We start from the raw sequence: 23,596 nt of genomic DNA on the forward strand, positions 1-23,596 counted from the left end.
AGGGATCAAGTACTGGGAAAAAGTCTAGGAACTCACGCAAGATTTCCACTCAAGGGTTGGTCCTGCAGCATTCCATTTAATGGGAACAGTGTTCCTGTTGTGGTAAAAGTGCAGGAACTCCCTTCCCATGCGTTGACTTGAGCCCTGATTATAACTGAAGAGCAATGGAAAATATACTCTGCAGCTCAGTAAGTCATGACTGCAAAGTGTTGACATTTCACATGATATTTCTCCAATATCCTAAACCGACAGTAAACTACATGAACTCAGGTGTATCACTACGTCAGCACACTTTTCTCCCATGTGGAATTCAATCTGGTTTACAATCTCTGTTAGAAGAATAGCCCAAGTTGCTGCCTGACGCCACTTCTGGTTTAGTATAGATCTATGGAATAGATGGTCTGTGACCTCTACGCCCATTCCTGGTAAGTAGTTATGTGTATAACATCTTCAAAAGAGAGCAAATGGATGTCAGCATTCCAGTATTAGGCTATGTAACATTTACTACACATTGGGGAAGATTTATCAAAACCTGTCCAGAGGAAAAGTTGCTGAGTTGCCCATAGCAACCAATCAGATCGCTTCTTTCATTTTTTCACAGGCCTGTTCAAAAATGAAACAAGCGATCTGATTGGTTGCTATGGGCAACTCAGCAACTTTTCCTCACGGCAGGTATTCGTAAATCTCCCCCATTGTGTTGAATGAGGATTCTGCTGTCCATTCACACGGCAGGATTTCCGCAGTGGAAATTCTGCTTTCTGGACTCTAAAAAATCCATTGAACATGTCTTTAAATTTAGGGTGCATTCACACCATGTTTTTGCAATACAGTTCCCATATACGTTTTCAATGTGAAAACCGTATGGAACCGTATTGAAAACCGTATGCATTGACTCTCCATTGAAAACTGTATGCCAAAAGATGCATCAGGTTGTGTCCGATTTGCATCCTGTACGGTTTTGTCAGTTTTTTTTCCCGTACCCAAAACCGTAGTCTTCCACGGTTTTTGGTCCGGGTGAAAAACTGTATTAAACCGTATACATTTTTTTTTTTACATGGGAGTCAATGGGAACCGTACAGAACCGTATGTGCGTACGGTTCCATCCGGTTTTCACCATACGTTTTTTGACTTTGCACAGTTTTTTTTTCCTGGAATTTCAATCAAACAAGTGAAACTTTATTCAAAATGGAGTGAAAAGTTAAAAACATATACTTTTTTTTTCTTACAAAACGGATGCAACCAGACATCAGTTTTCAAACCATATACGAGTTGAAATTTGTACACACGTTTTGATACAGTTTAGTCAGGTTTTGAGGAATCCGTTTTTCATCAAAAACCTGGGTGGAATCGCTGTGAGGTCAATGGGGCTTTGAATTTCAGCAGGATTCTGTGTTTTAAGCACACAGAAATTATGTTTAACCCCTTAAGGACCAGGGGGTTTTCAGTTTTTGCACTTTCGTTTTTCCTCCTTACCATTAAAAAATCATAACCCTTTTCAATTTTGCACCTAAAAACCCATATGATGGCTTATTTTTTGCCCCACCAATTCTATTTTGTAATGACTTCAGTCATTTTACCCAAAAATCTACGGCAAAACGGAAAAATAAAATAATTGTGAGACAAAATTGAAAAGAAGACGCCATTTTGTAACTTTTGTGGGGCTTCTGTTTCCACGCAGTAAATTTTTCGGTAAAAATGACACACTCTCTTTATTCTGTAGGTCCATACAATTAAAATGATACCCTACTTATATAGGTTTGACTTATTTTTCTGAAAAAAAATAATAACTACATGCAGGAAAATTTATAAGTTTAAAATTGTCATCTTCTGACCCCTATTTTATTTTACTGCGTATGGGGCGGTATGAGGGATCATTTTTTGCGCCGTGATCTGAAGTTTTTAGCGGTACCATTTTTGTATTGATCGGACTTGTTGATCACTTTTTATTCATTTTTTCACGATATAAAAAGTGACCAAAAATACACAATTTTGGACTTTGGAATTGTTTTGCGCGTACGCCATTGACCGTGCGGTTTAATTAACGATATATTGTTATAATTTGGACATTTCCGCACGCGGCGATACCACATGTTTATTTTTATTTACACTTTTTTTTTTTTTTATGGGAAAAGGGGGGTGATTCAAACTTTTAATAGGGAAGGGGTTAAATGATCTTTATTCACTTTTTATGTGCAGTGTTATAGCTCCCATAGGGACCTATAACACTGCACACACTGATCTTTATCATTGATCACTGGTTTCTCATAGGAAACCAGTGATCGATGATTCTGCCGCTTGACTGCTCATGCCTGGATCTCATGCACTGAGCAGTCATTCAGCGATCGGACACCAGGAGGCAAGGTAGGAGACCCTCCTTGTGTCTAACAGCTGTTTGGGATGCCGCGATTTCGCCGCGGTGATCCCGAACAGCTCCCTGAGCTAACCGGCATGGTTTCACTTTCACTTTAGACGCAGTGTTCAACTTTGAACGCCGCGTCTAAAGGGTTTATAGCGCGCAACACCGCGATCACTGCCGCGCGCTATTAGCCACGTCATGGCCCCGCGTTCTAGAAAGGGAAAGGACTCAGGACGTACCAGTACGTCCTTGGTCCTTAAGGGGTTAAATTCAGCAAAACTACATAAATTGTGCAGCAAGCTCTGCAGAACGGAATTTGAGCAGAATCAAAGAATTTCCACCTCATTCTTTGTTCATGCCACGTTTCAGCATCTACTAAGAGTGGATTCAAGATTTTTTTTTTTGTAAGGATGCAGTCATCCAAATTATTAAAGTGTGTAATGACCCCCGTCAACTTCCCCTCCCTCATCAGTTTCGCACAAATAACTTTTTTGCCGCCTTTGACACTTTTTAGAAGTCTGTGGGGCTTCATGTAAAAGGAGCAAGGCCTCATATACCTACTTTCTTAAACATACTTCAGAAATCTGGCATAAAATAGTAGCTAAAATCTATACCAGTTAGTAGCCATCGTAGAGTTCAGTCTGTGGCATATAGAAAGCCACAGATATGACATTTTTTTATTGAAGGATTTTAAAATAAACGTAAAAAAGGATAACGGTAGGAAAAAGAACATGTCATCAATGAAAATAACCAAAATGTTGTTCAACATTTCGGATGCGACTAATTTATTAAGACAAGTAAAAATGGTCAAATGGAAGAAGGATGCCTGCGGAAGGATTCATTTCTGAAATGAAGAAGAATAATCCATGGCACTTCAGAATATAAGCAAGTTTGAATTTTATTTATTCTCAGCGTGTGGGATCACAAACAGATCATAGTCCATATAGAAGATAATTCTATCTCTCAACTTAATAGAAATATATTAAACTCCCTAAAGGTAACTGGTGTACACTGAAACTGTAATACAACATTTCGGTCTACCCAAACATTTTTTAAGCTTATCTGTGTATATTCTTGAGTACTATGGAGGAAAAGTTGTCTCCAAATAAAATAGGAGCAAATTACTTTACAGCAGATGAGCTAAATACCAGTATGCAAGAGGCCAGTCTTTAGTAAATGTGTTCCATATTTATTTTTGTCAGTATATGTATTAGCCATCAAACAGAAAACTATAATAATAATTTGCACCTTTTTCTATAACATATATATCTGAACCCAGCCTAAGATACAACTGTCCCCTTGATTAAGTACTGAGTTATAAGAAGTCATTCCATGCTAACCATGTGTGTGCTTAGTATCTACTGTATGTAGGACTAGTCACTTAAGATCGCATATGTCAATCATTACTTCCTCCACATTCCACAGAGAGAAGATAACTTTCTGCTTGTTTAAAAGGACATTAAAAACGTGTGTAAAAAGGTATTTTTTGTTCACAGAGTAAAACATTTACCCCTTGAACAGAGTAGTTCTATGCAATGGAATTTTAGTGTTTATAAGGAACCAGGGAAAACATTTCATGAAATGTTCAGAAAGTCACGCAGATTTCCTGCAAGTCACAGTTGAAAGTTTACTTTTCAAATCATATTTTCATACATTTTCAGGGCTGACAGCATCAATATAAAAGATATCTAAAAAAACACTGTACATATGCTTAGTACATCTACAGAAGCCACTAAAGCTGGGTGCAGTCTTAGTATTTTGGTCAATATTTAAAGCCAAAACACAGAAAAAAAGGCAGGTTTTTCAGTTTTTATCTGTTTTGGTTCCACTTCTTGGCTTTAGCTAAAAATACTGACCAAAATACTATGTGTGAACCCAGCCTTGTTGATTAAACATACTGCTATAGGGCACTGCTCACAAAAACTCATGACTGTATATGAACAATATGGCCGAGTTACATGATGCACATAATTCGAGATCAGCACATTTTTCAAAAATTCGATTCAGCCGATTCGCCGAATTTTCCTCCCAAAATTTGTTTTGGTGAGAATTTATTTGCGGCGAATCACTATTAAAAACGACTATTTCTGGCCTACAGAGAGCCTCAATAGGGCTGTAGAGCACTTTTGCCTTGCTGTAACATGCATAGGGTGTGTGCTGGGGTAGTGAAATAATACTGTTATTCAGTAGGACATGCAGATTACAGGCGCCGCTATTAGAATCACTGTCGCAGAGCGGCACAATGACAGAACCTGGAGGTGACATCAGTAGGAGCATATAGTGGCTGAATGACACAGCCTGGAGGCGGCGGAAGCATGAGGATACCATATAGTGGCTGAATGACACAGCATGGAAGTGGCAGCGGCAGCATCAGGAGACCATATAGTGCCTGAATGACACATTGTGAAGGTGGCAGCAGCATGAGGAGGAGAACATATAGTGGCTGAATGACACAGCCTGGAGTTGGCAGCAGCATATAGTGGCTGAATGATACAGCCTGGAGTTGGCGGCAGCATATAGTGGCTGAATGACACAGCCTGGAGTTTGCAGCAGCCTGAGGAGAACATATAGTGGCTGAATGAACCAGTGTGGAAGTGGTGGCAGCATAAGGAGACCATATAGTGGCTGAATGACACAGCCTGGAGTTAGCGGCAGCATGAGAAGAACATATAGTGGCTGAATGACACAGCCTGGAGGTGGCGGAAGCATAAAGAGACCATATAGTGGCTGAATGACACAGCATGGAGGTGGCGGCAGCATGAGGAGATCAGATAGTGGCTGAATGACACAGCCTGGAGGTGGTAGCAGTATGAGGAGAACATATGGTGGCAGTATGAGACAGCTTGGAGGTGGCAGCAGCATCAGGAGTCCTGAAAGTGAACCGGTGACAGAGTGGTGCGGTGGGTGGCAGGATCAGAATAGTAGCTGAGGCCGGTAGGCAGAAGAAAATGGTCTCTTTTGTAAAAGTGTTAGTGTGCACAAGTATTGAGGATATGCATTATGTAAAACGTAACTTTTAATAATATGCTTAGGATAAAATATATGGACCCAAATTGGTGGAAGGGAACCACGTATTGTCCATTGTAACCAGTGGGTGTAAAAACTTCCCCTGTAAGGCCCTAGTCTCGCCCTATTAATTCACTTCTTGGCAAGTGTTACTCAACCTAAAAAGGGCTGCTCCACACAGGAGACACTATTTCCACCTAAAAATCCTAGGAAATGGCAGTGTTTTATGTGGAAATAGGGAGAGGTTCCTGTGTGGGCAGGGGTGTGGAAATTTAAAAAAACAAAAAACTACTTGTCCAAGGGACTAAAGCGGAACACAATCTACTTGTCCCTCAAGAAAACTTGTCCTGGTAGATGAAATAATTTCAACCAAAATAGTCTGATACCCCCCACTAGACCACCAGGGATGGATATAAGATTCCTTTAGACACTGCTGACAGCGGTGATCTAATGGGTTAATAGGTGATCGCAGCATGTAAGGCTATTAGCGGCCGGAGAGCTGTAGCTCCTCTTACACCCGAGGCAAGCCCAGAAAAGTCTAGATGTAACTTTTTGATCACCTTATAAAAAATTTCTCATATGAAGTGACCAAAAATGAGCAATTCTGGACTATTTTTTACATTTACACCGTTCACCGTACGGTTTAATTAACATTATATTTTAATAGCCTGGACATTTCCACATGCAGAGATACCACTTATGTTCATTTTTGTACATTATTTTTATTTAAAGAAAATTGGAAACTTTTATCAGGTATATATATCACTAAGTACCTAATCCTGACCATGTGCATCTAATTTTTAGGTGTCTAGCACCTTTATTTATTTTTTTATTACACCTTTAATTTAGCTCACTAGTCTGAATTCCACTCAAATGGAGGGGGCGTGGCCTCACTGTGCAGGTCTCCGCCCCCTCCCTCAGTATGCTGTCTGCTCAAATCTCCCCTAGCATTAGCAAAACTACAACTCCCAGCTTGTTCTCACTGACAGTAGTGGGACACGAGCTGACAGTGGGAGGATTTTTCCTTCAGCTATGAGCCCTGCGCTCACAGCTGTCAATCAAGGAAGTGTGTCCATGACATAGGTGATGATGCATGGACACAGCAGGACTAGTATGTGTCCAAGCAGGCAGGGGGGCAGCTGTTTGGCTTTTTCAGTATGAAATACATTAACATTTTTTAATGAAAGCAAATGCAAAACCTATTGGTTCTGCATGCCTTACAACAAATTAAAAGTTTTTGTATCTGACAGTGCCCATTTAAATATCTTCTGGTTTCATGACCTATATTTGCACCACAAGTGGGTGGACCTCACTGCAAATTGCTGTACCTTTACAGCACAGTAATAGTGCATGCTCAGGAGCTCAGCCCGTGCCATCAGCAGCCGGCTTTAGCCTAGAGCTAAAATCCTGATGCAATTGCTCTACCTAAGATCCCGGGGTCAATAGTCACCACGCCATCTAAACAGGTAGACGGAGGCAGAGGACTCATTCTGTCACCCAACTGGCTTCCTTGCAATGTGAGCACAAGGTGCAAATTAGTTTCAATGACAGGCAGAGGACTAAAAAACACAGGACATCAATGCAGGGCCAAATAGACAGACAGGTATAATATACTTCAATACAGAAGTATAGCAGGGTCGATACAACTCAATTGATGGAAAAACTAAATATTATGGCTCTCAGAATATGGTGAAACGAAAACAAAATTTTTTGAAAGTTTTTTTTTTTCATTGTACAAAAGTCGTAGAGGAAAAAAATATATATAAACCTAGAATCTCAGTAACAAAAAAATTAAAAAACCTCTCCTGGAATAGCTCAGTAGACCTATGTTACAGGCATCATGTGATCTAATTTAGTTTGAGACTAGTCATCCATTGCCATCATTTAGGGCTTAAATTGGGTCTTCAGAGGAATTACTAATACCTGCAGACTGAAGCATTACATCATTGGGATTAACACAGAATGCAGGAAATCCAGGATGGATAATCAACCTCTTTGGACAGAGCTCTACACCACAAGTAGTAAGTACGTCATAACATTGATGAATAATAAGGCTGTCCCCTTTACCTTATCTGTCTTATCCAGCTTGATGTCCTCCAGATCCTCCATAATAAACTCCATGACTTTGATGTGTCCTCTTTGTGCTGCACAATGGAGCAGGTTGAGGCCATTCTGGAAATTCAATACACAAAATGAATATTAAACAAGGTAACAACACTGGGAAATGTCCATCTCAAGTCATTTATAATCTAAAAAGTAGTCCTACTACTTTTAACAGTTGTGCTCTTGTAAAACTATGCCATAATATTTCATAAAGTTTCCTTGCAAAGTACTATTCAAGGTCACAGTGTAACCGGACAGAAAAAGGTCCTTTCTGGAGAACCTGCACTTTATCTGCTCTAGTAGTCAGAACAACTGACGAAAGAAAGAAAGAAAGAAAGAAAGAGAGAGAGAGAGAGAGAAAGAGAGAGAAAGAAAGAGAGAAAGAAAGAGAGAAAGAAAGAGAGAAAGAAAGAGAGAGAGAGAGAGAGAGAGAGAGAGAGAGAGAGAGAGAGAGAGAGAAAGACAGAGAAAAAGAGAGAGAGAGAAAGACAGAGAAAGACAGAGAGACACAGAGAGAGTGAGAGAAAGAGTATTGAGCAGCCTTAGAGAGGGGGAAAAAGGTATTTGTGAGCATTTTTAAGTAGAAATGAAGACAAGGACAGAGTTCGTGAGTGTTAGGGTAAGATGGGGGGGGGGGGGGGATTAGGGACAGTTTAGTTGATGATAGGTACTCTTTAACTCTTGTTTACTATGGTGACACGTATCGACTAATGTTGAGGGAATACTGGATCTCACCTTGTTCTTACAGTTTATTTTGGCTCCAGCATTGACAAGGATTTGAAGAATCTTAAGATGTCCAAACCATGCTCCTAGTAGTAAGGCATTCATTCCAAACTTTGGGCCAGAAAAAAAAATTACATTAGGACTATTGACATAGATGGGTTTTATCTAATTTGTCTAATATAACAGCACTGAATTTCTTCAGTATATTATAATAATAATAATTATTAATTTATTTATCTATATAGCACCAACAAATTACGCAGCTTTATGTATGATTTAGCAAGAGAGTAGATATCAGTAGTTAACAGTTCCAGTAGAAGATGGAGTACAGTCTAAACTGTGCCCGACCACCTATCTACAATCTATTAATGTTTATGTAGAAATGTAGTCAATTACTTCATCCAAAACACAGGAAGAAAACTGTCCCGGTATGCCCTCCACTCGGCTCGTTTGGAAGCCCCATAGACAATGAATAAAGCTTTGGCTGTGCATGCAGAATGCCTGCCGTTCATTATAAGGGGACAGTTCACTTCTATTCTACAGATTGAACCCCCTTTGATCAGCATATTATCCCCTATCATGTGAATAGGGATATCATGCTGAGATGGCAATGCCCCTTTAATGGGGGTTTTTCCACTTCAACATAGATGGCATGTAAACCAGAGAGACCAAATACATACACAGTCTTCCTCGTCCACAGGGACATCATGCTCCAGGAGAAGCTTGAGCGCTTGTTCATGTCCAGCACCTGCTGCCCAGTGTAAGGCTGTCCTGTCTACCTGAAACATAAGTTAAGAAAACAGAGACCATGATAAAGTGTCTGTGAGGCCTTGATATAGAAGTATCCGATAGCATGCGTCAAGGTAAAGAAATTAAAACAGTGTTGCCCCAACCCTTGACAAAGCTGGTTGTATCCAGCGAAACGTCGGGGGGGGGGGGTACACATTTGTGATTTTTTAAATAGCATAGGGACCGACCACAATCAGGGAGAATCTGTTGCTGGTGTGCAAGACAAATATTGAGGGATCTGTGTTGAATACACCAAAAGGAAATAGAGTGACACATTAGCAACAGTCCCCTATCAGAAGTGGTTATATTCTAATACCAGATAAGGTCTTGGCTCCCTCTGCAATTTTAAAATTAAATTCAGCCTTATGGTCAAACTTTTAAATAAAAAATAATAAAAGGTTATATTTTAATTTAGGGGGGGATCCCTAGTATTGGGAATTAGTCCCATCTGTGCTTAGGCGCAGATGGGAATTTGTGAATAATTGTTTAAACCTGGGGAGACCCTTGGGGAATTTTGTGAATATGATATAAGGTAAAGAAATTCTGACCCAATCTTGGCTCATGTGCAGCTCTTTGGTGTTTGTACAATCCTGATGCACCCTTCCAACAAGAACTTATTATTTACCATCTGAAACGTATTCTTGTTTTCCTTCACTCGTGGTAATGGAACAACACGCTTTCACGGATATGAATGAATGGTTGGCTGAGCGCCTGCTCCTCTACATACGCAAGTCGGGGATTTACAATTGTCTGCCACTCATTTTTGGTATTTTGCTAAATGGATATTCTTATCTTATTACTTCTGCTGTCTCTAGTACAGTGTTTTCCAACCAGGATGCCTCCAGCTGTTGCAAAACTACAACCTCCAGCATGCTCGGACAGCCTTCGGCTGTCCGGGCATGCTAGGAGTTGTAGTTTTGCAACAGCTGGAGGCACCCTTGTTGGGAAACATTGCTCTAGTAAGGCTGCATTCACATCTCGTTTTTTGCAATACGGTTACCGTATCATTTTTTTGTAAAAAAAAAAAAAATGATGTCTCAAAACCGGACCGAAAAAAAAAAAAAAAAACCAGATACGGTTTTATGTTTGTCCTTAATTAAAGTTCTTCTTGTTCTATTTGTGGGAAGAACTTTCGGTGTGCACTGCGCATGTGCAAACTGCAAAACCGTATTGTGCAAACCAGATGGAACCATACGCACATACGGTTCTGTACGGTTCCAATTGACCACTATTTAAAAAAAAAAAAAAAAAAAAAAAAAACGTACACTGATTGTATCCGGTCTTTCACCCGGACATAAAACCGTAGATGACTGGGAAAAAAAAAACGGATAAAACCGTAAACTGTGCAAAACGTACACAACTGGATGCTACGTTTGGCATACGGTTTTCAATGACATGTCTATACATAGGGTTTGCAATACGGTTCCATACGGTTTTTACACTGAAACCGGATATGGGAACCGTATTGCAAAAATGAGATGTGAATGCAGCCTAACTCTTTCAGTTTCGTCTTTTACTAAAGGTTCAGTCCCAACTAACTGGCCGATATGGATTAGTTTTATCTCCCCATAGAAATCTGTAACATAAATACCCTGACAGTAATGTGGAAGGGACACGGTACCTACACTGTTCTTGGCTCTCACATCCACTCCTTTCTTCATCAGCTGTAACATCTTCTCAATGTTGTTTGTCTTGGCTGCAATGTGAAACTCTTGCTCAGAGGGAAGCACTGAAATAAACCACGTGGAAAGAAGTCAAAATGGGATAAGAAGCAGATATATAACAGTTTAAGTGTAGGGTCACACGTGTCATATTTTCCTACTTGAAGTCAATGCGCAGCAAAAATCAGTTGTAAAAAATATGCAGCAAAATACGGTTATCCAGCAGCTATGGTTGGGGGGGGGGGGGGGGGGCAGTGTTTATAAAAGTATGCCCGTTCTTTATGCCCGCAGCGATCCTCTTTCTGAGCTGTAGTGTGGACATTGGGCTCAGAAGCGAACTGCTGGCTGAGGTGAGACATCAATGTGGCCAGCGAATCGCTGAGCGGCAGTGTCACATACAGGACCTGGGTGCTTCACAGGACCGGCATTAAGATGCTGTTTAAGAAGACTATTGCTGCGGGCCCTCGTGGGAGTGCAGCAGGTGAGAAGAGGTTTGTTTTGTTATATACTACAGAACGGGCATACTTTGAAAAATAATTTAAAAAAAAATCTGGATAACCCCTTTAAAGGGGTAGTCCGCCCCTAGACATCTTATCCCCTATCCAAAGGATAGGGGATAAGATGTCAGATCGCTGTGGTCCCGCTGCTGGGGACCCCCGGGATCTCCACTGCAGCACCCCGCTGTCATTACTGCACTGAGCGAGTTCGCTCTGTGCGTAATGACGGGCGATACAGGGGACGGAGTAACGTGACGACATGGCGCCGCCCCTCGTGACATCACGGCCTGCCCCCTTAATGCAAGTCCCATAGACTTGTATTGAGGGGGCGGGCCGTGACGTCATGAGGGGCAGAGCCGTAAGGTAACGATGCTCCGGCCCCTGTATTGCCCGTCATTACGCACAGAGCGAACTCGATCTGACATCTTATCCCCTATCCTTTGGATAGGGTATAAGATGTTTAGGGGCGGAGTACCCCTTTAAGGGTTTTTTCCTGAGACTTTTTAAATGATAGCCTATCCTGAGGAACATATATGTGAGCAGAGCTAGAAGCAGACCCCTTTATACATTGTGTATATATGTGTGAAATAAACCACATGGCAATAAATTTAAATGGGATTAGAAGCAGACATATAACAGTTTAATTGTAGGGTCACGTGTCATATTTTGCTGCATATTTTCCTACTCATTGAAAGTCAATGGGGGATATTTATCAAAGGATTTAGACTGGTTTTTCCTGTTTAAATTTGTCGCACAGAAAGTCGTAGTCTAAAATTCTGCGACTTTTGCTTTAGAGGATTTTTAGAACATGATGCATTCTAGTCTATTTTAGACGAAAAAATGCATTGGTGCTGAATTTATCAAAAGCGACTTTTCAGCGACAAGTCGCATCGGCTGAAAGTACGCCGAAATTTCAGACCATGCTGAAGCAGGTTTAAATACAGTCTAAAGCATAGATCACAACGTCTGTGCACAGAATTTATCAAGAGCCTTGCGCCTTTTGATAATTTAGGCGCACAATAGACCGGCCTAACCCTCTGTAGTTTGGTCTATATTGATGCAAGACATAGACAACTTTGATAAATCTCCCCCAATGGGTAGTAAAATCAGTTAAAAAAAATATGCTGCAAAATATGGTTATCCAACAGCTAAAGGGGAAGGGGGGTGTTTACAAAAGTATGCCCGTTCTGAATGCCGCAGCGATCCTCTTTCTGAGCTGTAGTGTGGACTTTGGGCTCAGGAAGCTCCCGAGCCCCTTGTGTCGCACTGCTGCTCATTCCACTATTCTTGACACCAACAATACCTGAACGCCTGATGGCATGCTCAGATGTGGACAAAGCCTATAGGTGGCCATCCACATTATATGAATGTTAGACATTTCAGAAATACACAGCTGACAATCTAATATGTGTGGGGCACTTCCAACATTCCTCCAATAAGAGGACCGGGCAGCTGGATTTCACTATGCTCAATGCTCAACCCATTTGTTTTTAAAGGAAATAAGCTGACGCCAGGTCTCCAGAAGTAGCTTATTCCCCACTTCCATGTTTGGCTGAGAAGTATGAGTGTGTATAGGGGTGTCAAAAGGAATAGCCATTCGAGTGTTCCTCCAAAAGTGATTTAATGTGTGTGGTTAGTAGTCAACCAGCAAAACTATTTATACATATTGGGTGAGGAGGAAATGGAGTACATAGCAGCCAACCAAGTAGCATTATTGTTGTATACCAGAGGAACAATAGGCTACTGCCCGCTGGAGACTGCTGCCAGGTCAGTTATTTCTGCTATTATGGGATTGTTCAGCTGATCACAAGTTACGTGCACTGAAAAATCTACACTCCAGAGTGCCATAAAATAATACACCAAGAAACTGCATGAACAACAATTCTTTAGTACAATATTGTAGGAAGCACAATGTTAGCTACAGGATGTAAGCCATAAGAAATATACATGGCTGCATTCAATCTCTCCCAGAGATAAAGGGAGCAGACCTACATGATAACCCTGCATTACTCAATGGCTATTCCTCAAAGCTTCCGACAATTATCCCAAACTTTTCAGTCTCTCAGCTATGCCAGCATGCTAAAGAGGTACTAAAGAAGTACGCATTTTAAACAAACATGCCCAGGATTAAAAAATATAAAACATGTACACCTCCCTACGCCCTGGTATCGCTGCCCCTGGTCCTGTTACGCTTCCCTTACTGGTGCTGGGGGTCAATCCATCACAGTGCCACTGAGTGAGAGACGTGGCAGCACTGTGATGGATCATCCCCCAGCACCAGAACGAGGAGCAGTGGCAGTGAGGGAGCGTACAGAGAGATGCACATGTGTTGATAAGTTGAGTTTCAGGTTGTATCAGATTTCTAGACCCATCAAAAAGCTAGACCAGTATTACTTTTGGTGATGTGATCTTGGCTATTACTGATACTGCGCAAGCGCACATCCCCATCCTACAGTGGTCTAGAAATATTATGAACCCTGCAGGCACAAGTAAGCAATCACAGAACGCCACCATTCTGCTGATCACAAAGTGCTGCTCTTAGTGTATTTTCCAATGCAGGTTTGTGTGGTGTGCATGGGAAGAGGGGGGCGACCAAAAAACACTGGGTGTATCCTTACAGAAAGTGCCAACCCTCCCCATGCACATCGCACATACCTTGCACTCTGTTGTGTTACCTCATGTAGCCACCCACACTAATAAGGAGACACATGCCCCTACCTATACACATCGGACATCCCCTGCACTGGTTTTGTGTCACCCGCTGCACTTTGCAATTAGCAGAATTTCTCTGGGATCACTTGTGCCTGCAAGGCCTGTCATTTTTCTGAACCTACATGGGGATGTGTGCGTACAAGTGCGCAATAGCAGTTTATGATGGGTCCAGAAATCTGACACAGCATCGTCATTCCCACCAATCAGGTGTTTGAAAAAACCATGGCACCTGAGACTGCAGTGGTCATTAAAAGTGGTATTTGGTATTGAATTTAGATAAACTACTTGTTATGTTAGTTATGTTGAGCTATTTGCAAATGTATTTTTTTCTGCAAACACCTAAAAGGTTAGTAGTATAACAAAATAAACCTATTTTACAATGGCAGTTGAATAATTTTCACACTACGGCGTTCCCGCCCAGAGATATTCTGGGTGAAGACTCCAGTGGGTACTGCCTAAATTGATTTGCTATGACCGGGCCGGCATGCGCTGTCCCCAATGCCAGCAATGCAGTCTTCACGGAATTCCGCCAAAAGAATGACACATCGGAATCCAGAGCCTTGAATCCAGAATTTCCGCCACTGTGTGCATGGTGCAGAAGAATCCTGTTGAAAACAATTGGAGGCTGCTCCACTGTCATTTTCTCTGTTCGGAAATCCCGTAGTGTGAATGGATCCGAACTGTTCAGACAGGAGCTGTTGAGACAACCCAGTTTAGTACAAAGAAAAACGATAACCAGCACTCCCCGCTAAGATGCTGTAGGTCGACTCAGCTGTCTCGGCTCTCACGGACTCTCCGGTAACAGATTCGCTGCAGGGCGCTTTGAGCCCCCTGCATCGGATCGGTTACCGGAGAGTCCGTGAGAGCAGAGACGACCTACAGCAGCTTAGTGGTGAGTGCTGGTTATCGTTTTTCTTTGTACAGTGGATTTGATTATGACTGAGTTTTCTGGTTCCCAGCACCTCTCGCAGGCACAGGACCTTGATCTCCCAATGTGACATAGCTGAGAATCCTGTATCCCTAATTATATGCCTAGGTTTTTCATCACAATAGTGCCACTTTTATCTTTCCAGTAGAATTACAACCCTGTTTAGATCTGCTTTAAAGATTCTGTTAGAAGCCTCCATCACATATTCTGCAAAAATACAGGATAAAATGGCGCAACCTGCTGCACCACATTGCCCAGTAAAATACTTCTCTGACTGAGCAGAACAGAAACAATAGCGCTGACGTGAACACAGCGAAGTCGCCCAATCATTCAGAAGAGGGTAACATTCAGCTCCATAAACTTCTGCGCAGAGAAATGGTCAGATGTTTTGGCCGGCCATGGAACACAATGCCACCCGCTTCCCCGGCTAATAACTTATGATCGCAGTAGGTCTCGGCACGGAGACCCGATGAGATCAACAACTTTTCACATATCTCATGTACAGGTCAAAAGTTGTTTTTAATGACAGTAAAATTTTAAGCTATTATGTAGCTTGTGAAATCTAGAATATTTTTATATATTTCACATGCACACACACACCACGGCACATAAATAATGACTGACTACATACATTGCTTTTCTGATGATACACTGAATGTCTACACCCAGGATAAACACATAAAACGACTCTTAGAATTAGCTCAGAGTTGTCTCATTACTGACAAGTGTTACAAGCCCCATAGCGATGATTTTTATGCCTATAAACCAATGGTGAAATATTGGATTCATTCACTGGCGGCATTTTACAACTTCAACCAACTATAAATTGTGGCTGTAAAAGCTAAGGCTGAAAATACTGGATCAATAAGGCGTTGCTATGGAAGGATTTTATTTATCTTGCATCTTATTCTTTTATATGCTGCTTTATTTTTCTAATCATTTGAGTATTGGTAAAAGATACATAATGGATTGTGTCACAATGTAACATGTTGGCTTCCATCAGCCCATACACCACAGCCCTGTTTGGATCTGAGCCGCTCTTCCTCTAATAGCACTGTGGCCACTGACATAAATAAGAGCTGACGGAATGTCATTGTGTGTAAGAGCTTAAGGGGGATACAGGAATGAAGAAAAAAGTAATCCAGCTCTAGAGATTTAGAAACACCACCAAAAGAAGTCCTTCCCTATGCATTAAAGGGGTACTGCAGTCAAAATTAACTTATCCCCCTATCTACAGGATAGGGTATAAGTAGCTGCTCGTGGGGGGTCCAAACGATAGGACCCCCCGCGATCTCTGGAAGAGGACCCCGTCTCGCTCAGTGAGGAGTATGTGTCATCTACTGCTAGACTGCACGCGCTCCTTTGATTTTTATGGGAGCACCACTGATGATCGAGTGCTGGACTTGGGCCTCTTCGGAGATCCCATAAAAATCAATGGAGCGTGTACAGTCTACCGCACGAGCTCCTCATTCAGAGCCGGGTCTCATTCCAGAGATCACGGGGAGACCAAACGGCCGGACCCCTGCCGTCAGCTACTTATCCCCTTCCCTAGGGGATAAGTTCATTTTGGCTGCAGTACCCCTTTAAGCCAGTGTTTACCAACCAGGATGCCTTCATATTAGGGATCGACAGATATCGTTTTTTTAGGGCCGATACCGATAATCTGTCACCTTTCAGGCCGATAGCCGAAAACTTATACTGATATTTATCGGTATAGTTATTGGCTATTTCAACCCCCCCCCCCCCCCCCGGCGGGGCAGAAGCCATTGCAGATCAATGATTTAAAGCGGGCGTTTTAAATCAATGAACTACAGCGGCTTTTGCGCTTCTCTCCCCCTGCCTGTCCTGAGCGGCAGCGATGGGCGGGGCATTATCGGCAAGGAAATTGCCCATACCTATAATGTCCAAAATCGTGATTATCGGCCGATAATATCAGCCAAACTGATAATTGGTTGATCCCTACTCCATATGTTGCAAAACTACAACTCCCAGCATGCACGGACAGCCAAAGGCTGTCCGTGCATTCTGGGAGTTGTCGTTTTGCAACAGCTGGAAGCACCCTGGTTGAGAAACATTGCATTAAGGTACTTGGCAAATTGCTAGAATGTTGTATGTATATCATCTGGTGAATAAGAGCATTTAGCTTTTTTTCTGCAACTGAAGACTTGATGATGGTATAATGTTTTTTTTCTAAATTTCCTCTTACTGGAAAGTGTGTAATGCTTTACTGGAAAGGGGATGTGGCTTAAAAGGGAATCTGTCATCAGTGTCACCTGCACTAACCTGTTGGTACAGGCTTGTAGTGTGGGTGACAATGAAGACAATAATACGTACCACGAGCCGATCCATTTCCCCATTCGCCCGTTTTCCTTGTTATTCGGGCAGCAGACTTGGAGCATGGCAGGAGCACGATGGCATCACGGTTGCTGCTTCATCACTGTGCCCGGCTGCAAGAAGGCTTTAGGTGGCAGTATATGTGACGTCAGCCTGCTCCTGGAGCACCAGCTGAGAACCAAACTTGCCACCCAAATAAGGAGGATAACAGGTTACTGGGGCCAGCTGGAGGCACATATTTGGTAAAATTCTGTGTTACAGCAGTTTTGCTGAAAGCTGTGTTCCTCCTGCAGCCTTGTCAATCAGCCATGTCCATGACCTTTGGACACACTCATGCTACTGTGGGACTCATCAGTATCCTAGGAGGTATGGGGACCCCTAGTGGTGGGATTTTCAAAGGCCGTTTCCTTCAATATAATGTGATTTTATTTTTTTTAAAGTATATTACAAAAACTTGTTTTGCCATGATGTGCAACATATAAAAAGTTTTTATATCTGACAGTGCCCATTTAAATGCTTGAACTACTGTACTAAATTTGGCACATTCTTCCATCCCGGTATAGAAAAAAACACAAGGGGAGGGGGGATAATCAAGGCCTGTCTAAGGCCGATCGACAAGCATAATCCACACCCATGTGTTGTGTTGTGCCACTGCTCTCTCTGTAAGGGAGTGAACGAACTTCAAAGGGAGCTTCAACATGTATCTATGTGGACATTTCACTGCTTTTCTGCCTGGTTTCCCGTCTACTAGAAACTAGGGTGGGAGCACGGTTTTAAAAAGTTACTGCCATTATACAAAACTTTTGACATGTTGCCCCCACATGTCGAAAGTTTTAATCGCACCGGTTCACACAACTAAGATCGCTAGTTATCAGCCAGGGAAGAAAGCAGTGTTGTTTCTTTTTTGTGTTAAAGGTTATGTCTGCACAGTCCCATTGATTTCACGACAGAATTTCCGCACCAGATGTTTCTGCCGCACAAATTTAAATTCTGGTATAAAGAATAGATATGGCGGTGCATTTCTGAGCGGTCCTAGCGCCCGCCACATCAGGCAAACGTGTGATATGTCCGCCCACTTTTCCGTGCAGACATTCCACACAAATTCTGCCTACGTCTGCAAGCAAAACATTTTTTAGATCCCATTGCCTGCTGTGAAGCTGGAGATAGAAGATAATTGCATGAAGGTAAATAGCCCTAGGGGGCGCTCCATCATATTTAATTGGCCGTTTCTTCCCATTTACATGTATCTATTATTGGTAAGATTAGTACGAAGGTAAAGATCACTGCCCAGTATAAAAGCATCGAACGATCAGAAATAATCACGTCCCTGATTAAAATTGATTTTTCTTCCATCAATACAGTAATAATGATTTCTGGGTTGTTAAATGTTTATCTTCCAACTTCTCCTAATAAAGAAAACCAATGACCGGTCAAATCTGTGTTGCATTCACACTTCAGGGTGCATTCACACTACGTTTTGGGGATACGGCAGGGAATTTAAAAACCGACCGCTGCCGTATCCCTGTCATTAAATGAGCCGTCTGGAGTCAGATCGTGACCCTGGTCGGCTCATTTTAGAATAGTATTAGTTTTATTGCCAGACTGAAATCCGCGCGGACCACGGTTTCCAGTCTGGCAACAAAACCGGATACGGTTCTGAAACAAGCCAACCAGAGTCACATTCTGACTGTTAATGAACGGGAAGTGGTGTGGGTCCGGCGGGTATACGGCAACAGACTTTTTAAATGTCCTTGCCAGACCAGGAGGACAGCTGTGCACTTATATTGTTGATGATGTGGTAAGTGCATCGTTAGATAACATTTCAGCTTTGTGACTTCTCTGCACTTGTCTTATTTATAAAATATTGGTCACATCCTGATAGATTTACGGATGTAGTTGTCACAAAATGTATACCTGATCATTGTTTTTTACGTTGTTTGTATAGAATGGAAACCACAGCTGGTGGAAAGGGATAAATACTGTATAGTATTTCTGTACAGTGATCCCTTAACTTACAATGGCCTCAACATACAATAGTTTCAACATACAATGGTCTTTTCTGGACCATTGTAACTTGAAACCAGACTCAACATACAATGCTACAGACAGTCCAGATCTGTGAGACATTTCATAACTCTAGGAACTGATCAATCATAATGGGCATTTTACTGGTAAAACCCCTGTATTACTGACGTGCATGCACTGACTGGTATCTGGTAGCGCCCCCTACAGTAGAGGGAGGAAATACAAGTTCTGTACTACTCCTTACTAGAGATGAGCGAACTTACAGTAAATTCGATTCGTCATGAACTTCTCGGCTCGGCAGTTGATGACTTATCCTGCATAAATTAGTTCAGCCTTCAGGTGCTCCGGTGGGCTGGAAAAGGTGGATACAGTCCTAGGAAAGAGTCTCCTAGGACTGTATCCACCTTTTCCAGCCCACGGGAGCACCTGAAAGCTGAACTAATTTATGCAGGAAAAGTCATCAACTGCCGAGCCGAGAAGTTTGTGACGAATCGAATTTACTGTAAGTTCGCTCATCTCTACTCCTTACCTGTGCCAGGGTTAGCTGCTCCTTTGGACACCAAGGGTAACTCCATTTGGGACACTGTGTGTACAGTATAGGACCCTGAAGAAGCTCCTGTCCTCTACATAAACCATTGTTTCCAAACCAGGGTGCCTCCAGCTGTTGCAAAACTACAACTCCCAGCATGCCCGGACAGCCAACGGCTGTCCGGGCATGCTGGGAGTTGTAGTTTTGCAACAGCTGGAGGCACCCTGGTTGGGAAACACTGACATAGACGGTGATTTACAGCTCCCAGCAGATCTTTCTTACTTTTATATGTAAGGACTTGCTTTATCTGTATTAGTTATCTACCTATTTTTCTTTAATCCTCACCTTTTCCTATTTTTGATGACATTTTGGTGGCTTCAGAACCAATCACCAGGTTTCCATAGAGTTCTGGCCTCAACATACAATGGTTTCAACATACAATGGTTTCAACATACAATGGTCGTCCTGGAATCAATTAATATTGTAACTTGAGGGACCACTGTACAAGGAACAAGGAAATGTAAAGGGAGTTTGTGCCCTCATAAAAGCTGTCTGGCAGCCACATTAAGCCTCCCCCTACCAGCCGCTATATGATGACATTATCTATTGTTCCACTAATGGTGTTTAACTACACCAGCAGCTTTTTCCAGGCCCAACAAGCCGACTGTTTCCATGGTGAAATCAACAAACATGACACATTTCCAGCTTCGTGATAGGTAGCATTATGCTATTGCTAACTTCAGCAGGAGATATAACGTACCTACGGTTTTACTCAGTATTCACCGTTATGTCTAACACTGTAATATGCCTTAAAAGACAACTGCAGCGTTATTATACTTATCCCCTATCCACACGACTCCTGCACGGGAGAGCCGCGGCCCCGTGCAGGAGATGGCGGGGGGTCCCAGCGTTCTGACCCACCGCGATCAATTACAAGTTGTTTTCGGGCGCAGATGGAGCAGGTATACATAAACAAATGTGATTTCTGAAGACGGGATATAAAATCCTCAACAGAAGAATAATAAACCTGCCTAATGACAATGTGCGCTAACGTAATGCACTCCTATAACATACAATACTACAAAAACCAATGGAGTCATTTTAAGGAAAATACAAAAATATACTTTATTGGTATATCCCCTATATTATAAAATGGAGGACTTCCACCCAGATGGAGGAAAGAACAGGAAAACAGGTGACCCCTCAGGTCCAAAGTGTGTCACAATCATTAGTGTCCCCTCATACCTCCTGTTTGTCACAGTCATTAGTGTCCCCTCATCTTCCCGTGTGTCACAGTCATTAGTGTCCCCTAATCCCTCCTGTGTGTCACAGTCATTAGTGTCCCCTCATCCCTTCTGTTTGTCACAGTCATTAGTGTCTCCTCATCTTCCCGTGTATTACAGTAATTAATGTCTCCTCATATTCCTGGGTGTCAGTCTTTAGTGTCCCCTCAACTCTCCTGTGTCAGTCATTACAGTCCCTTTATCTTCCCGTGTGCCACAGTCATGAGTGTCCCCCTTATTTCTCTAGTGTTTCACAGTTATTAGTGTCCCCTCTGTGTTTAGCAGCAGATGTCTTCGGCGCTCCAGTGTTCACCAAAGGATGTCACATGACTTCTGCAGCCAGTCAGCAGCCTCGGTAACACTGGAGCACCAACTGGAGGCAAAATGGGGGCTCAGTGGAGGAGAAGGAGGTATGTAAAACAGTTTAAAAAAAAGATTGACAACCCCGATTGGAAAGGGCTGACAAACAGCTAGTTGCCAGGATTAAATTCTCAGTCACTATGGCAACCTTCTGTACAGTATCAAAGGAAAAGAGGAGCGCGCTCCATAGTGTGAAACCACCTTCAGGTAATCTAGTATAATAACTAGGAGCACTTACCATCGGTGGTTGCGTGACCCCACACACAACAATGGTAAGCGTAGAGGGGTGATAATGCCCGGTCTGCAGCCTTCCTAATCACAGGGCTAAAAGAGAGGAGGACTTCCAAGGGATGAATGGCTTTGAACGGCGCTGACCAGAAGCATGAGGTAAAAACAACAGGTTTATTTGGATTTCCCACAATGCAATGCGTTTCACCGCACATGGGCAGCTTCATCAACCATACCTGATGAAGCCGCCCAGGTGCGGTGAAACGCGTTGCATTGTGGGAAATCCAAATAAACCTGTTGTTTTTACCTCATGCTTCTGGTCAGCGCCGTTCAAAGCCATTCATCCCTTGGAAGTCCTCCTCTCTTTTCTGTACAGTATGGCAGCCTTAAGATGTGGTAAAGTGTGTTCCATTGCATATGTATCCTTTCTTAATGCATACAATACTACAAAAACCAATGGAGTCATTTTTAGGAAAATACAAAAATATACTTTATTGGTATAACACCTATATTATAAAATGGAGGACTTCCACCCAGATGGAGGAAAGAACACGAAAACAGGTGACCCCTCAGGTCCAAAGTGGGAGCCAACAGGATAAAATATGCAAAACAGGACTGTAACAGAGTATACAGGTACAACCATGTGTCCAAAAGGACTACAAGGCACAGCAGTACCAATAATGAAAAAACATACTCCAGGACAGACAGACTTTTAAAATAATGAAAAAACATACTCCAGGACAGACTGAGACTTTTAGAATAAGTATGTTTTTTCATTATTGGTACTGCTGTGCCTTGTAGTCCTTTTGGACACATGGTTGTACCTGTATACTCTGTTACAGTCCTGTTTTGCATATTTTATCCTGTTGGCTCCCACTTTGGACCTGAGGGGTCACCTGTTTTCGTGTTCTTTCCTCCATCTGGGTGGAAGTCCTCCATTTTATAATATAGGTGTTATACCAATAAAGTATATTTTTGTATTTTCCTAAAAATGACTCCATTGGTTTTTGTAGTATTGTATGCATTAAGAAAGGATACATATGCAATGGAACACACTTTACCACATCTTAAGGCTGCCATACTGTACAGAAAAGAGAGGAGGACTTCCAAGGGATTAATGGCTTTGAACGGCGCTGATCAGGACCAGAAACATAAGGTAAAAACAGCAGGTTTATTTGGATTTCCCACAATGCAACGCGTTTCACCGCACCTGGGCGGCTTCATCAGGTATGGTTGATGAAGCTGCCCAGGTGCGGTGAAACGCATTGCATTGTGGGAAATCCAAATAAACCTGTTGTTTTTACCTCATGCTTCTGGTCAGCGCCGTTCAAAGCCATTCATCCCTTGGAAGTCCTCCTCTCTTTTAGCCCTGTGATTAGGAAGGCTGCAGACCGGGCATTATCACCCCTCTACGCTTACCATTGTTGTGTGTGGGGTCACGCAACCACCGATGGTAAGTGCTCCTAGTTATTATACTAGATTACCTGAAGGTGGTTTCACACTATGGAGCGCGCTCCTCTTTTCCTTTGATACTGTACAGAAGGTTGCCATAGTGACTGAGAAATTAATACTGGCAAATAGGTGTTTGTCAGCCCTTTCCAATCGGGGTTGTCAATCTTTTTTTTAAACTGTTTTACATACCTCCTTCTCCTCCACTGAGCCCCCATTTTGCCTCCAGTTGGTGCTCCAGTGTTACCGAGGCTGCTGACTGGCTGCAGAAGTCATGTGACATCCTTTGGTGAACACTGGAGCGCCGAAGACATCTGCTGCTAAACACAGAGGGGACACTAATAACTGTGACAAACAGGAGGGATTAGGGGACACTAATGACTGTGACACACAGGAGGGATGAGGGGACACTAATGATTGTGACACATGGGAAGATGAGGAGACACTGACTATGACAAACAGGAGGTATGAGGGGACACTAATGACTGACACACAGGAGGGATGAGGGGACACTAATGATTGTGACACACAGGAGGGATGAGGGGACACTAATGACTGACACACAGGAGAGATGAGGGGACACTAATGATTGTGACACACAGGAGAGATGAGG

At 42.5% G+C, this 23,596-nt stretch overlaps 1 protein-coding gene across 11 annotated transcripts in view; it reads right to left on the reverse strand.

Moving 5' to 3' along the window:
* ANKDD1A (ankyrin repeat and death domain containing 1A) overlaps positions 1–23,596 on the reverse strand; it is a 78,936-nt gene that overhangs the window by 36,974 nt on the left and 18,366 nt on the right. For 4 of the 11 annotated variants that reach the window (XM_056571766.1, XM_056571770.1, XM_056571769.1 and 1 more), the window contains exons 2-5: positions 10,599–10,706; positions 8,869–8,963; positions 8,201–8,299; positions 7,430–7,534 (exon numbers count right to left, since the gene is read on the reverse strand). In XM_056571766.1, coding sequence (XP_056427741.1) covers positions 7,430–7,534; positions 8,201–8,299; positions 8,869–8,963; positions 10,599–10,706 — 407 coding nt within the window. Of the gene's footprint in view, positions 1–36; positions 485–7,429; positions 7,535–8,200; positions 8,300–8,868; positions 8,968–10,598; positions 10,707–21,544; positions 21,564–23,175; positions 23,273–23,596 lie in introns of those variants that run through there. The other 7 variants (XM_056571771.1, XM_056571768.1, XM_056571765.1 and 4 more) reach the window with 6 other exon arrangements.

This window comes from Hyla sarda, chromosome 4, assembly GCF_029499605.1.
Source record: "Hyla sarda isolate aHylSar1 chromosome 4, aHylSar1.hap1, whole genome shotgun sequence".
NCBI lineage: Eukaryota > Metazoa > Chordata > Amphibia > Anura > Hylidae > Hyla > Hyla sarda.